At 35.9% G+C, this 16,228-nt stretch overlaps 1 protein-coding gene across 2 annotated transcripts in view; it reads right to left on the bottom strand.

The window, feature by feature from the left end:
- LOC149411735 (ileal sodium/bile acid cotransporter-like) overlaps window positions 1-16,228 on the bottom strand; it is an 88,061-nt gene that overhangs the window by 20,461 nt on the left and 51,372 nt on the right. For both annotated transcript variants that reach the window (XM_089646781.1, XM_089646780.1), the window contains exon 2: window positions 5,870-6,178. In XM_089646781.1, the coding sequence (XP_089502907.1) occupies window positions 5,870-6,170 (301 nt within the window). In that variant the 5' untranslated portion in view covers window positions 6,171-6,178. The remainder of the gene's footprint in view (window positions 1-5,869; window positions 6,179-16,228) is intronic.

Here is a 16,228-nt window from a genome sequence, read left to right as displayed (position 1 = left end):
AAAAAATAAATAAATATTACAATTAACCACTCGGGCCACATAGTGCTATATCTGTCACCAAATGACATGTCAACATAAAACACAGGATGTCCGGGGTTAAGTGCACAAACTTCGGGAGGTGATTCTACATGGTAAATTCTACAAGTAAAAAAGATAAATAACTTTTTTGAAATTACAACTTTTTAACCTTTCCCTTACTGTGCTAAAAAAATACACGCGTTCCGGTGCTGTGTAGTCAATACACATCTCAAAATAAGCGATTTAATATCGGAAAAATATGAATATTCATAGCTAATCGATTATGTTTATTATATTTTGTATCAAAAGTGATAATAATTATAATTTAATTGCTGAAAACATGAAAAAACCATCGGCAGATGCTAAAGAAACGTGCGAGGGGTCCACATATAACGACGGTTCGCGGCCAACTGGCTAGCGGCTGGCGGCTGGCACAAACACAGCTGTGCGGTCGTAGGTATCAATGGTCTAAATCAAAAACTACAACTGCAGAAGTGTGGATGTCTCATGTTCCCTCATTGCGAATTAAAGCGGGACATCAATAGCGTGTCATTTCCTCGCACACTCTTCGCGTATTAGTATCACACGGTTGATTGTATTGGTGTATTTGTTCCCGATTTTTAACAAAAAACTCTGATTTTTAATTGAATTTGAAAATTATGTACCTAATATATTATTTTTTGATTCAGTGCATAAATGGATAACGGAGGAATACCTAAAATCTGAACCCAAAATATATTATATCTATAGAGTTATTAAAGTTATTAGAAGCAATGTGTAGTAAATACACATCACAGATAAGGAAAGGTTAAGGTAGTTTTCAAGTACAAAAGTTGAATTGATTGTATGGAGAAAATAATAGAATAAAACATTTTTTACACAAAAAGAATCACTAAGTTTAGCAACTAAAATTTACAATCAGTCTACGGGAAACAAAATTTACTCCACGCAGGAGGCCCTAAGGAAAATAATTTCTTTAGTTTTCAAAAGTTTCTCTTTTTAAAAAGTCTTTTTGAGGAGAGGAAGGATTAAATATGGGTCTTGAAGAGGAGGGAGGAAATACAGAAGCCGGCAAATCGTTCTACAGCCGAGCTGTTGAACTCAAGAATGCATAGTAGAAGCGACCCATTCTCATTTGACAAATATTAATTATATAAATATAAATTTTCTTCCATTGTAATACCGGTAGAACAAGTACATCATTCCCATCTGACAACTGTACTCTAAAGGGCGCACTTGTGATTTACTCTGTGGGGCGCACTTGTGATTTGTACAGGGTCAACAGTTGTATACTATTACTAATAACTATTTTATTTAAATATGGGAAATGCATTTTTGCATGTTCTTTCGGTGCTATTAAATATATCTGCTAATTCGGCATATTGGTTACCTAAGCTGTGCATGCGTGGTATAAACGATTATTGAATTATGATCTAATTTTGTAGTTCTAAAAAACCCACACCACAAAGTGTGGGCAAAAACAATTTCTAGGTAATTTCTATAAGCATATGCAAACATGTCAAAGGTTAACACATTGTTATTATTTTCAAAACCATTTAAATTTCCCGTTTGTATCGTGCTACGAATTTAGCACACGTTTATCACAATATTTGCAATATAATAACTGCCACTGAAATAACATTGCATCTGGCTATTTGTCCAACTATGTAGTGTTTTTAAAATAATTTTGTCATAACTATTTTAAAATGGATATTCCAGCAATTATGTTGAACTCTGTTAAATTATATGAATATGCTCAAATTGTCAGACAGAAGAATTTTCACTGACTTGGTATACATATATTAATACATATATTAATACTCAGTTTCTTTGTTTTTATTTGGTCGCTTAAAATTAGGCGAAAATCGACCACTTGACCCCTCAAGTCGCTTACACTCTAAGGTTCGTTTTGGCGTGAAAGTAGCAAAAAAGTTGCCTTTCATTTGTTTCAGGCTTCAGGCGAAAGTAGACCGAGACGCCTCTCTGTGGGCATAAAACCCGGGGTTCAATTTGGCGTGGAAAACCCGAAATACCGAGTAATCCGGATTTTGTATGAAAATGTTTACTAATTTTTTCGTTCGGAGTAATTTGTCGACACAAATTTGAGTAGCATCTAGCGGCGGAAACTGGAAGCGCTCGCGGCGCGCTATGCGAAAGTGCGCAGTTCTCTCTCCGGCCGCCAGGTTCGCCCGACACGGAAAATAAGGATTTAATCGGGAGAGCTTCGCGGCGAAAGAGAAAATCACGTGGTCAAGCAAAAACCTCGCGGTATGCTTTTTTTATAAAATCTACGCGCTCAACTTGATGATTGCAATCCGCAGCAAACACGCCGTCCGCCTTTAATATTATCGAAAAAAATCATCCTCCGAAGGTTAAGGAACGTTATTCGGCCGTCCCACAGATGGCGTTCGGTTCAAAATGTTTCACAGTAACCGGCCAAAGTTTTGACATTTGCCATTTGAACCGAAAATGCCAACGATCGGGCTTTTGGTTAATCAGAGATAACAGCCGATCATAGACTATCAGCGAAATGTTGTGAATTCAAATAAACAATAAAATCTGTGTAGGTACTTACTTTGGCAGTTAATTTTTTTTATATCGATAATGCTTTTGAACGAAATAAAATAAAGTTCGGTAAAAATAATTTGACACGGATACCGTCGCCCCGTAGTGAAAAACTACATCAATAGCGTCAAGCAAATTTATTATTTCTACCAGGAGCGCAGAACTTGGATGAGGTTAGCCTGGGAGCCATTCATATTAAAAGTTTTCATCTGTTTATTTTTTAACGAGTAGGTGCCTAATTGCGTTATGTAAATATTTTTTCGGTAAATTTTTAAAAGTAGGTACCTACACAGTGGTACTGGGTAGATGTCCTTGGTAGCCAGGTACTGAGAGCATGTTTTAGCCCAATTCTAGGTTAGGTCCGTTGTGTTGTAATATAACGTATGGATTTAAAATTAAAAAAAAACGATAAAATCTGTGCAGGTACTTACTTTGGTAGTTTATCTTTTGAAAAATCGATAATGCTTTTGAACGAAATAAAATAAATGGTAAGTTTTTAGATTCTCACGGCCAAAAGCATTTTTGTTATTTGTTTTTGGGGTGTTATGCCGTGTTGCGCTAACTCCTTCTTTAGCCGACGTTTCGGACAGCGTTGCAGTGTCCATCATCAGGGCAGATCAAGTAGATCCGAAACGTCGGCTAATGAAGGAGTTAGCGCAACACGGCATAACACCCCAAAAAAAAACAACAAAAAAAAGAAATACAATAAAGTTTGGTAAAAATAATTTGACACGGATACCGTCGCCCCGTAGTGAAAAACTACATCAATTGCGTCACGCAAATTTATAAATTGTACCAAGTAGTAGTAGCAGTAGTAGGAGTAGTAGTAGTAGTAGTAGGAGTAGGAGTAGGGGTAGGAGTAGGAGTAGGAGTAGGAGTAAGAGTAGTAGTAGGAGTAGTAGTAGAAGTAGTAGGAGGAGTAGGAGTAGGAGTATAAGTAGGAGTAGGAGTAGGAGAAGGAGTAGGAGTAGGAGTAGGAGTAGGAGTATGAGTAGTAGTAGTAGTAGGAGTAGTAGAAGAAGTAGGAGTAGGAGTAGGAGTAGATGTAGTAGTAGGAGTAGGAGTAGTAGTGGTAGTGGTAGTAGGAGTAGGAGTAGTAGTAGGAGTAGAAGTGGTAGTGGTAGTGGTAGTGGTGGTGCAGGTACCTACACAGATGGTACCGGGTAGAGGTCATACGAAAAACCGTACATACGATATGGGTATCAAATTACGCGTCTCGACTTACAAAATCCGAATGGCTCAGTGAAAAAATGATCAGAAAGCTCCTTGGCACTTTTTTTCTCAAAATATCCATTTCTTTCTATCCATACATATATTTTAACATATTTGTGGTCACACACTCATAGTTTCATTTATATGCCAAAATACATATAACATTTTTAAAAGTTTTTAAATTTTGCGTTTTAATTGAGCAATTCTTTTTCCAAAATAACAACTTTTGAAGAATGTCTGTGACAAAATCCGTACATATGATATGGGTATCCAATTACGCGTCTCGACCTACACAACACGAATGGCTCGGAGAAAAAATTATCAGTAAGCTCCTTGGCTCTTTTTTTTCTCAAAATATTCATTTCGTTTTATAAAATTTTGTAGTACCACACTCCTGGCTTTATTCACATTCAAACATTACACCACGCACCAAATATTTACCCATTAGTTTCGGGCAAAAAGCAAAATTGTCGAAACACACTCTTTGCTTCATCCACATTCAACACCAAAAAAATATTATTTTTTATTTTTTACCTCCACTTACTCGAATAATTTTTACCCATCAGTTGCCTGCAACGGGCAAAAAGCTAGTTTCTATATAAAATTCTAAATGATTTAGTTGATAGTCCGGTATTGCTAGAATTGATAAGCTTCCGGATTCCACAATGTAATACTAGAAGTCAGGATTTATTTCAGTGCAGAAATTCTGGGACTAACTACCACATGTATTCCTGTTTGCCCAGAATACTAATGGAGGGAAACAATTATACCAAGTCAGTGGACATCTTCAATTTATCTTAAAAAAAATATAAAATGTTGTTAATCAAGCAATTCAGTTATGTATAATAAATAATGTATATTTCTTAACCGTTTGATTGCCAATCGTCGACTTTCGTCGATTCGTGTTTTAACGAAGATTGCCGATCGTCGATTTCGGTCGATTGCGTCAGTCGTGTTCTGATTCGCGCGTACGTCGGGTGTGGTGCTGCGGCGTTGGTAAATATTATTCTAATATTATCTTAATAGTTGTAAGATTGTAGTAAACCGTTTAAATTTCAGATTCATTTTTTTATTTTAGTTAATTGAAAAAATATAACGTCGAGGGCGTCCTCTGAAATGTCTGACAGCGGGAGCGACGATTTCCACTCCTCTAATTCAAGTTCGAGTAAGAGTAGCTCTGATGAGAGTGATGTCAGTTATGTCATACCTGTGTTTCCCAACCAGTAATTTCCAGTAATTCTTCGGATCGTGACCAAGAAATGGAGAGTAACACCGGAAATTACTCATTTTCAAATGTACCTCCCGAAACCAATTTTTCTGCCGAAAATTCTCATTTTTTCGAAACGCCTGGACGTCGGGATCCTCCTCCGCGTGATTCTAAACCAATATCATATTTTGATTTATCGAAATCCTTGAAAATTCAAAGAATTTATGGGGTTTTAAAAAAATATATAGTTTCATAAAAAATAATGTTTTTTTGGTGGCATTTTACAAGCAAATGTATGAATTTTTTGGCACTCAAACGGTTAATATTCACATGTAAAAGCCCCGAATAAGGGTATTAATTAATAAATAAATAAATAACTGACTGAAGTGCGATGATTGCATCACTAATTATTTGAAAAATGTTGTAGGACTATAATGTAGAAAAAGAGATGAGGAACAGGAAGTTGAGAGGTTCCTGACTATTCAGATCTGAAGAGACTCATGTTATAGGATGTTATATAATCGTTTCACAGCCGAGCTGTTGACCTCAAGAACGAGCTGTAGAAATAGTCAATTCTCACGTGACAAAAGTCAATCATGTACAAGAGTTGGGTGCGCTATTGCTCTAGATCAGAGGTTGCTGCCAAATTCAACAGCGAGACGCACTTGCGATTTGTACAGGGTTAGCAGTTGTGTACTAAAGTATCTGCTGGCCCTGTATGGTGCGCCCAGCTTCAGAGAGAATAATGTAAATTTCAATTAACATGGAATGCAGTTCTCAATCTCGGAAAGGTTGAGTTAGGATAGGTTATGGAGCGCAGACTATCTATATAAGGCAATTTTAAATTTGTAAAAAATCTTGTCTTACCTAAAAACTTCCCCGATATGTTCACCATTCCATGCCAAGCCTCCGCTGAAACATCTAAGAATATCTCATGCTGCTCTGCGTCAGCTATATGCTCCTTATCCGAGTACAGGTGTATAACGTCTCCTTGTTCCACGGGGCCGAGGGTCAGGTTCACCGTCTCCACGGTATTCATGTGCAGATCCTTCAGCTCGGCGGGGTCAAATGAAGCCAGGAGTTTTGGAGCATTCTGGCAGATCACCCATACGGGGAACAGGGTCAGCAGGTAGAAGACGATAATGTGCAGAGGCCATATTGGACACATTGTGGAATCTGGAACAAAAAAGAAAAGAAAATTATTATACAGTCAATTATGTTTTGACACAATTTTGATGATGTACCGACTCTTGATCCCCTTACAGTTGATCTCCCGGACACTAGATGGTCCAGACAGTTGATCCCTCGGACACTAGATGGCCCGGACAGTTGATCCCTCGGACACTAGATGGCCTGGACAGTTGATCTCTCGGCCACTCTATGACCCGGACAGTTGATCTCCCGGACACTAGATGGCCCGGACAGTTGATCCCTCGGACACTAGATGGCCCGGACAGTTGATCTCTCGGCCACTCTATGACCCGGACAGTTGATATCTCGGCCACTCGATGACCCGGACAGTTGATCTCCCGGACACTTGACTTCTCAAACACTTGATTAAAGTATAATTTCTATTGTAATTCCTACTTGGTAATGTACGCAGCGAGGATTTACAGCCGTAAGTCAACATAGTATCTGCAGGAGTCCTGAGTCGAAATCCACTGCACAAATATTATTGCTAACAATAATCCCTATCTCCGAGAGAGTTTGCAGAGAGGATATACCGCTGAATAAAAAAAGACTTTCTACTCCTCAGGGTGACTCGTCAAATAACAATTCAACACAACTTTAAAAAGTCATGAAAGGTGATGAAATGAAACAATATAGGTAACGTAAGTTTTTAGATTCTCACGGCCAAAAGCATTTTTGTTGTTTGTTTTTGGGGTGTTATGCCGTGTTGCGCTAACTCCTTCTCCACATCTTCGGATCTACCGGATCTGCCCTGATGATGGACACTGCAACGCTGTCCGAAACGTCGGCTAAAGAAGGAGTTAGCGCAACACGGCATAACACCCCAAAAACAAACAACAAAAATATAGGTAACTATTTAACCTAGTATTTGTTTCATCACTTTTCGTGGTGTGTTGAATTGTCACTGTGTTGAGTTATCATGGAATCCATTCTCGGATATCTCGCATGAAAAAGACAGTAATGCCAGAATGTCAAATATTTCCCATCAAATACGCACAGATATAGAAAAATATATGCATTATTATTGAGTCACACTCTTTAATTGTGTTCAATGAATGAGCATTTTGAAAGGAGGGGAAAAATATTTTTAATCAAAAGAACAGACTGTAAACTAGTTATTTTTAGATAAAAATTGTCTGGAAAACATAATTCTTTTGTAAGACATTGTTCAAATATTTAATAACACAAGGTTACTGTTACTCTTTGTAAGCCAAGGCAAGGAGGCAAGATAGCGATGCAGATGTGAGAAGAAAACTTATTTAATTATTAAGTTGTAGCATAAATAAATTTATTTATATTTTTACTGGGTTCTTTCAGATGTTCACACTTACAAAACAGTTATGAAAACTCATTTATTATAAAGAATATGTTAAATTACAAACACCTACTTAGTCAAAGGATACATAATAATATAAATATTTTCTATTTGGGAGGCGGGATTGGGTACCGCTGCCCCAGGAACCATTTATTGTTTATTATTATTGTTTATTGTGGTATTTTAAGTAGGTACATAGTTATCTATGTCCTAATACAATCCTTATATACATATAATTATAGTAACACATTTTAGGCTGATTTTAGTGTCACGCCGACCGCACGCGCACCGTCGGCGCTGATGGTCGAGATATATGAACTTCTAGGAAGCGTTTTTGAATGACGCGTAGCTATCAGCGCGCAAGGTGGTCAGCGCTGATGGCTACGCGGCCGTACGCGTCGCGCGTCGGCGCCGCGTAGCTGTCAGCGCTGACGATCGCACGAGCGCCTCTACTTTCAGCGAGCGTTCTAGTGTCGAGCGGAGCAGACGTCATCGCGTGTACAGTCATGGCGAATCGCGAAGTGGATACAGGTCGAGTTATCGATGAGGTTCGCCTGAGGAAGAAATTGTGGGATTCATCCGATCCACTCTACAAAAATAAAGATGCAAGAAACAAAGCCTGGGAGGATATTGCCGACACATTGTTCGAAAATATGGGATAGGTAGTACAAAGCAGCAATAACTAATACACTCCGCATTTTGGTCTTCGACTGTACAGTAAGGCGGTCAGTACGATACTGAAACGAGCCACGCTGAGCCTCAGCGCTGACGAACTACGCGCTGATCTATGAGCGCTGACGGTGAGCGTGACACTAAAATCAGCCTAAAATGAATCAATCACATATTTTCGTAATTTAATTTTAAATGTTTTTATGTTTTCTTCTGATTTTATTTCTTCTGGTAGCTCTCCAAATATCTTAAACGCTCCGTACATCAATGACTTTTGACTCTGTGTTTTTTTTCCTGAAGGGGAGTCTCAATTCATTTCTTTTCCTCGTCTCATGTGTATGTTTGTTCTGTAGTTTATCAATTTTTCTCAGGAATTCACTAGACGTATGGCCATTGATTATCTTGTAGATTAAAAATATGGTATTAAAGTAAATAATTTGTTTAAATGACAAGATATTTAACTCCTTCAACATGTTCTTAATTTTTGTGTATCTATTTTTCTTCAATATGGTTCTCATTGCTCTATTTTGTAGAATTGTCATTTGTTTCATTAAACCGTCGTTGGATAAGAATAGGATGCTGCTACAGTAATTTATGTGTGGTACAATAATTGCGTTGTACACATTTTTACTGGAAACTGTGTTAAGGAATCTTCTTATTCTTCCCAACAGTGAGATTTTTTTGGATTTAATGAATAACCATGACCCCTGTTGCTATAGGTCACCCCAAGTGGTTTCATATGTTTGTTAACTTAGCAGGCGGGTCCAGGTTCGTGGGATGAGATTTGTCTAGGTCTTGGTGGCGAATGCGTTTGCCCACATGGAAAAAAGTATGAGAGGTGAATCCCTTGTTTCCTCTCCCTAAAAAGACCCTCCACACAGCATCCCCAAAGAAGACATAGGCCCTGAGGGATTTTTTCCTCAGGGCCTCCTGTGTGGAGCTAATGTAAAAAACAACACATATATATTTATATAAAGGATGTTAAGGGACGTACTTGACTTAGGGGCCGTTCAAGTATTACGTAAGCAGATTTATTACAATTATTTACCCCCTCTTCCCCCTTGTCACCAAAAGTAAGCAAAGCTCTAACCCCCCCCCCCTCCCATGCTTATGTAAAAATTGGTACCTATATGCATTTTTCTGTTTATGTATTCTGTTTTTTTATTTATTCATAAGCAGCACTTATAAAATAGACTTAGGATAGAGGACTTTAATGCACATAATATTCATTTAAACAAACTAAGCGAGTACATAAACGTATTAATTATTTGTGGGAATCCCCGAATATGTATTCGGTTTTCAAACATAGCCAATGTGTGGGTTGCCAATGTGTAAAAAAATAACTACTGCTGAGCAGTGCTGACGTAATCACTATCTCGACCCCCCCACCCCCCCTCATCAAAAATAAGCAAAGCAAAGACCCCCCTGCCCCCCTATAGTGCTTACATAATACTTGAACGGCCCCTAACTTCAACCAGTGATTACTGACTTATTTGGAGTAAAAATGTAAATGAAATTTTAGATCTCCGGTGACTTTTTTTTTCAAAAACAATTCAAAAGTATAAATTAAATGTTTTCACTGTCCTCTTCAGTAGGGAGGAACGTTTTGAGGCGGCCTGTAGTTTTTTTGAAATATTTTTGTATTTAATTTCTAGTTGTCTTTACATCGTCTTCATGATGTTTTCAAGTTCATTATCACTTTGTTATCTCGGCCTTGTTTTTAATTTTATTTTAAATATATACACTTTGATTATTTTCATTGTTTGATTTGTTAGGGCATTATATGATTTCGTAGCAAAGAATTTAATATTTATCTGTCCAAAAGAAGCATTCAAATTGGGAGTAACCAGTATATTTTGGCTTATTGCCCTGGTTGAGTATTATTTATCCTGGGCAGTGGAGTATTCAGATATGTTTTTTTTTGTGATCGACACAAAGCGTGGTATAGTTTTATTGATGTCCTTTATGTTTATTTATTTAACGCCCAGAGGGCTTTTACATGGTTGGCAGTATAATTTTAATTTGACAGATACTTTGGAACATAAAAAATAAGAATAAAATTACATTTGATAAAAGCTATGCAACAAGTCATACAAACACAAGAAACAAAAACAGAAAATTACAGCTATTTGTAGGTTTACATGATGTGTTTAGGAGTATTGTTGAAATAAATGTTTTAAATGATCCACAAAACTTGCCAAGTTGGTATTGAATATGTCAACATCACCCAAGTAATGATTTCCCATGGTGTGAAGTCGTTGTATCGGAGAGTGGGCAATGTAGTTACGCTTATGTGCGCTGCTGTAGAATATTGTATTTTGTCGTGTTCTTACTGTGGGTGTATGTATGTTTATAAGTTGTAGGAGTTCACAACAGTCGAATTTAGTATTTAGAAGTATTTTGAATAAGAATGTTAAATCGTTTATGTTGAGGATATTGTGGATGTGTATGTAATTGGTGAGTGTTTGTAATTATGTCAATGTGTGATTTCAATCGGAGATTATTATTAATTTCAAATCCAAGATATTTGATGCTTTTGGAGTGCGCTAAAGTGGAAGAGAGGCACGATAAACCTGTTAATTTGAGATTAAAGTCATCTGATGGCTGTCCTAAGGCTGTTACAGAAAATATCTTTTTTTTAATTTTTATTAACAACATAAAGTTTTTTTACAGGTTTTTTTTCGATGTCTGTCTCACTAGAATAAACCTGTGTCGAGACAGACGTATTGAGTACATAAATTAATGTTTACATATTATTTGATACATATAATATTTCATAACATATGACAATGTGAAAATGATAAAAAATAATAAATAATAATAATAAATGATAAATTGGTTAATCAACATCTAGTACATACTTATGAGGGGATTTTTATAAAATTTTTGATCTTGGATCTGTCTTGGCTGATGATCCAAGACTTGATGTCTGTTTTATATTTTGAAAAAAAAAATGTTCAGTCTAATGGCTAGTGGGAGAGCATTATATAGCCTTGTTGCATAATATCTAAAATTTCTCTGGCCAAAAGTTGTTTTAGCGAAAGGGATTTGTAAGAGATTATGTCCTTTGGTTCTAGTATCACGAGCAGTTTGGACATTGTCAAAAGTAGTTTTGTGTTTGAAGAGGTATGCTAGTATGTTTTTGGCATAAAGTTGCCTAATGTCCATAACACAGATTTTCCAAAAGATTTCATCCGAATTGCTTGTGATTGGTAGTTTGAGGATAATCTTTATTATAAGTTTTTGAGCTTCAGATATTGGATCAAATATTATATTTTATCAGATATTATATTTATATATTTTTTTTATTATAGCGACTATTTAAACATTGTACATACAAAAAATGATGTTAAATATATGTATAGTAAATTGTATTTCTTAGTCCTCCTCACTAGGGTGACCTGTGCTGAGGCGGACTTAAGTTATTCATTTCTGTTTTATTAGTTTTCTATGTTGTTTTTAATGTTTTTTTCAGAGTTTTTTCATTAATCTCTTTCAGCCAGATTTTTATTCTTGATTTGTAATCATTTAAATTTTCTATTCGCTTTATATCAGGGGGAAGGATGTTGTGGAGTTTCGTGGCAAAATAAATATAATTTCTTTGCCCGAATGTGGTTTTATGACCTGGAATATTTTTTATGTAATTGAAGTGAAACTTCTTTACGCGCGTCATGCAATTTCGAGGACCGGAGTAAAACCGACTCATGACCGAAACGAAAATGCGGGTACCCCCACCACCGATTAAAGTTCATTTGATCTAGTCAAAGTTTTGAAGTAACATATAAATGCTTCTTAGCTCATCCCGACAACTGGCGTTGGTGGTGTAATGGTCAGCATAGTTGCCTTCCAAGCAGTTGATCCGAGTTCGATTCTCGGCCATCGCACATTATTTTTTTGTTTTTAACGCCTTTTTCATTCAATATCTTATTTTTTAGTAGGTCAGAACATTTTTTAAAAGAAAATAATATTGCAAAATAATAAAAACACTTATCTCACTGTGATAAAACATTACTCCGCTAGAGCGCGCTTTGCGTTATTGTGTTGGATTAAAATTATTATCTAATCCGTATATTATGATAATTGTATTACATTTATTTAATTAATTTATTTATTTTGATAATATGTAATAATTTACAGAAAAAAAAATTAAAACTATCTCCCTCTGATAAAATATCCGTTCGCTAGAGCGCACTACGCGATCTTGTGTGGGATTCTATTTCTGTACATTGTACATTATTTTTAAAAATATATTATATTTTGGGTGTGATGTAGGTAACATTATAAAACATAACAAGCTCTCATATTTTCAGAACCTACATAATATAATCAATTTATGCGGCTTTGCTTACAGTTGGTGCTCAGCGTGGTTGGCTTTCAATCAGTTAAGCGAGGTTCGATTCTCGGCTGTGGCATTTTTGAAGTGAAACCTTGTTGAGGTGGGGGAGCCGCTCACGAACGTTCTCTCTCTTCTCTTCTTTCCTCTCTCTCAGACACCAGCGAACTGCGCCACGCCAAGCATCAGCTGAAACTAGAAGTTTCACTTCTGTCTTGCGTAGGCTTGACACACCCACTTTTTTTTGATTTGACCTTGTTTGATGAATACGCGGTATTGTAGAGGATTCAGTATTTTTGAATAGTTTCAATAGTATATTTTTAGCATACATTTGTTGTACATTTGGTACATCAAAACTATTGAAAATTTCAATTGAAGGCGTTCTTATGGGTACTATGATGGTCTTTATGATTCCTTTTTGAATTGTGTTCAGGTTATGTATATACTTAGATACAGCAGATCCCCATCCTATAATTTCAAAGATATTAGAAGAACGAGATATGCTATGTTGGCCGCCGGACCGTAGGCGGAGTACTACCTAATTAGGGTACTTTGAATACTATCGGGACGTGTACGCACAGAAATCTGTTCTATGTATTAGTGCGGATACCTTAGCGTAAGCGAAGGTGTGCAGTAGTATTGGTGAACAAAACCGGCGACACTGGGCAAAACAATTCCACACAGTATGAACTGCTCATAGCACATCTCGTTCTTCTAATATCTTTGTATAATTTCATATTCAATACGAGAATGACATAAGGCATAATGGATTTTTTTCACATCCTTTTTACTTACCACATTTCTTAAATTTTTAAAGAAATATATAAGTTTTGTAAGTTTTCCCATGATACCTTTGCTATGAACCGAGATATTTTATGCTTTGAGACTTTTATATAATTGGGCATTGATATACTATATCAACAGATTTAACAGCATGAATAAGGATGGAGTATTTGCTGCAATAAATTATTGATAATTTAGCCGTGAGCAAGTTGCATAATGTCGTAAAAGTAAAAGTGGAGCAAACGGTTTTAGCCTGAGGGAAAATTACACCATTAGGTTAGTCTCACATTTGGCATTAGCAAATTCTCAATACGCTGCAAAAAACTATCATAGAATGTGCGCAGTTGCTTCATCACAAATATTATGTTATTTTAATCAGAAAATCTAAGTAATGAATCAGCAAAAAATCTCCAATGGTGAGGTTTGCGGCATGTACCTAATTTGTGCAGATGTCATTTAAATACAATTTAAGATTGCAACGCCATTTTCATATTGAGCTATAAAGTTTTGAAATATATGAATTTACACAACGTCCGGAAACTTTTCTCACTTGAAGGAAAAGAAAAAAAAACGGAGGAAACAATCACTTTTGGGTGTGACAGTGTGTCGGGGCTTGTATATTAACTAATCATAATTTTTGATAAAACATAAGTCCTGAAGAAGCTCGAGATAAGCAAAACCTGGTTGGTTGTCATTTATTAATCCAATAAAAGTGGTGTATTACATAGTGTGTTTTTTCATTTGATATAAAACTTTTTTTTTCATTCTCAAAGATTTTTATATCATTTTTACTTTTTCCTTTTATTTCGAGAACTAAAAGGATAAAAAAACACTTATGAATCCGCGTTTACGCTTCGACGATTTATTTAAATATTTGACCTAAAATTTTATAACTTTGACTCGAAAACGAAAGTTCTAATCAGTTATACCACAAAATGTGATCTAGATTCCAAATGTAATCTAGATTCCAAGTGCCACAAAATGTGATCTAGACTCCAAATGTGATCTAGATTCCAAATCCCACAAAATGTGATCTAGACTCCAAATGTGATCTAGATTCCAAGTGCCACAAAATGTGATCTAGACTCCAAATGTGATCTAGATTCCAAATGCCACAACATGTGATCTAGACTCCAAATGTGATCTAGATTCCAAATGTCACAAAACGTGATCTAGACTCCAAATGTGATCTAGATTCCAAATCCCATAAAATGTGATCTAGACTCCAAATGTGATCTAGATTCCAAGTGCCACAAAATGTGATCTAGACTCAAAATGTGATCTAGATTCCAAGTGCCAGAAAATGTGATCAAGACTCCAAATGTGATCTAGATTGCAAGTGCCACAAAATGTGATCTAGACTCCAAATGTGATCTAGATTCCAAATCCCACAAAATGTGATCTAGACTCCAAATGTGATCTAGATTCCAAATGCCACAAAATGTGATATAGTCGGGAATGTGCGAGGAAGACATTAGACAACTTTTTATTCTTTATAATAATACTATTTCAACATTTAAAATCCACCCAGTTTTCAGGTACACTAGAATTAAGGCGATGCCATACGTAGTAATGCAAAATCATTTGTTTTTGGTTTGAAAATTTGGTCGCCTGGAAATGTTTCAGATGCTTTAATTAAATACTGCGAGTAGAATACATATTGGCCTTTGAAATAATCGAGTATTTTTTAGATAAGCCTTTTTATAAGCCCAGAAAAAAATAATGTATAAGGCTTATGAAAACTGCTTTAAAGTTCAAAATCTCCTACTTACGAACCCATTTTCGGTTATGATTTTATTGTATAATGTGGAAAATTAAGTTATTTATAAAATGATCGGAAATTTTTAATATTTATGCCTGAACATCCACAAAATAAAATAAAAGGCACTTTTTGGCCATGTTTTTTTCTTGCATAAATCAAAACAGGCGGATGGTGTTAAGCGGGAATTTAAACCTTATCGCCATATTACACTACGTAGTGCATCGCCTTAATTTTATACATAAATGAAATTCCTTCGTAAAAGCAAAACGTTAAAATTTTTGCGATTAACATAACTGATCTTGTTTTCACCTAATCCAAAATAATACTACTTTAAATTTTATTTCCAGGATATCCGATCATATAAGAAACCAATTGATTATTTATGAGCTAATCACGTAGGTACACTTGATAAAGATTATTTTACTTAAATTGCGAAATGCACGGACTAATATAATGATTACTAATATTTATATTTGAACATCATTACTATATTATTACTAATGATGTTCAAATATACGATTCAACCCTTCAGGCCTCTGGCATATTGACCGTTATATTTCTTAAAGAGGCTGTCATAAAGTCGGAGAATTTTCGATATTTCCGCTTATCAATAAAATACAAATAAATGGATATTTCTGAATTTGGAGAATTTCCTAAGTTGGGGGCCGGCATAAGCTAACAAGGGCTTGGACTCTCGATGGCGGTTTTGATTTATTGCTTGACATCTCCAGACACGAAATGGTGATGCGTTTTATATGTTTACAGAATTATTATTATCGTTTAAATACTTTATTGGCCACTTGTTTGTCCGTGGCGCGTTATAAAATAGATTGTAAAAAAATGGCACGTGTTTTCACGTATCGCTCTCTCGCTCTTCACTATACACGCGCCTATGTGACCTTTGCACTCACCTTCCACTTATTAAAATCAGGTCAGTTGCATTCGATCTTCCGAGAAATGTGCGGAAAAAAATATACCGGTTCTTTATTTATTTATTGGACAATTTGTATAGCGCCGCTTTTGTGAGATATCACCTCAGGGGCGCTTTACAGTTGATGGAGGTATTAAAAAAAATATATTACAAAAATAAAGTGAAGTTAAGTTAAGTAAAATGAAGTACAGGAACAGGCGACACGAAGATAGAAGATGGAGACTCTGCAGCAAGAATCCTAG

Source organism: Hesperophylax consimilis, chromosome 25 (genome assembly GCF_061612785.1).
Source record: "Hesperophylax consimilis isolate HC1 chromosome 25, BYU_Hcon_1.0, whole genome shotgun sequence".
Taxonomy (NCBI): domain Eukaryota; kingdom Metazoa; phylum Arthropoda; class Insecta; order Trichoptera; family Limnephilidae; genus Hesperophylax; species Hesperophylax consimilis.
The sequence above is the reverse complement of the archived record's forward strand: the minus strand, read 5'-3'. Positions and strand labels throughout refer to the sequence as shown.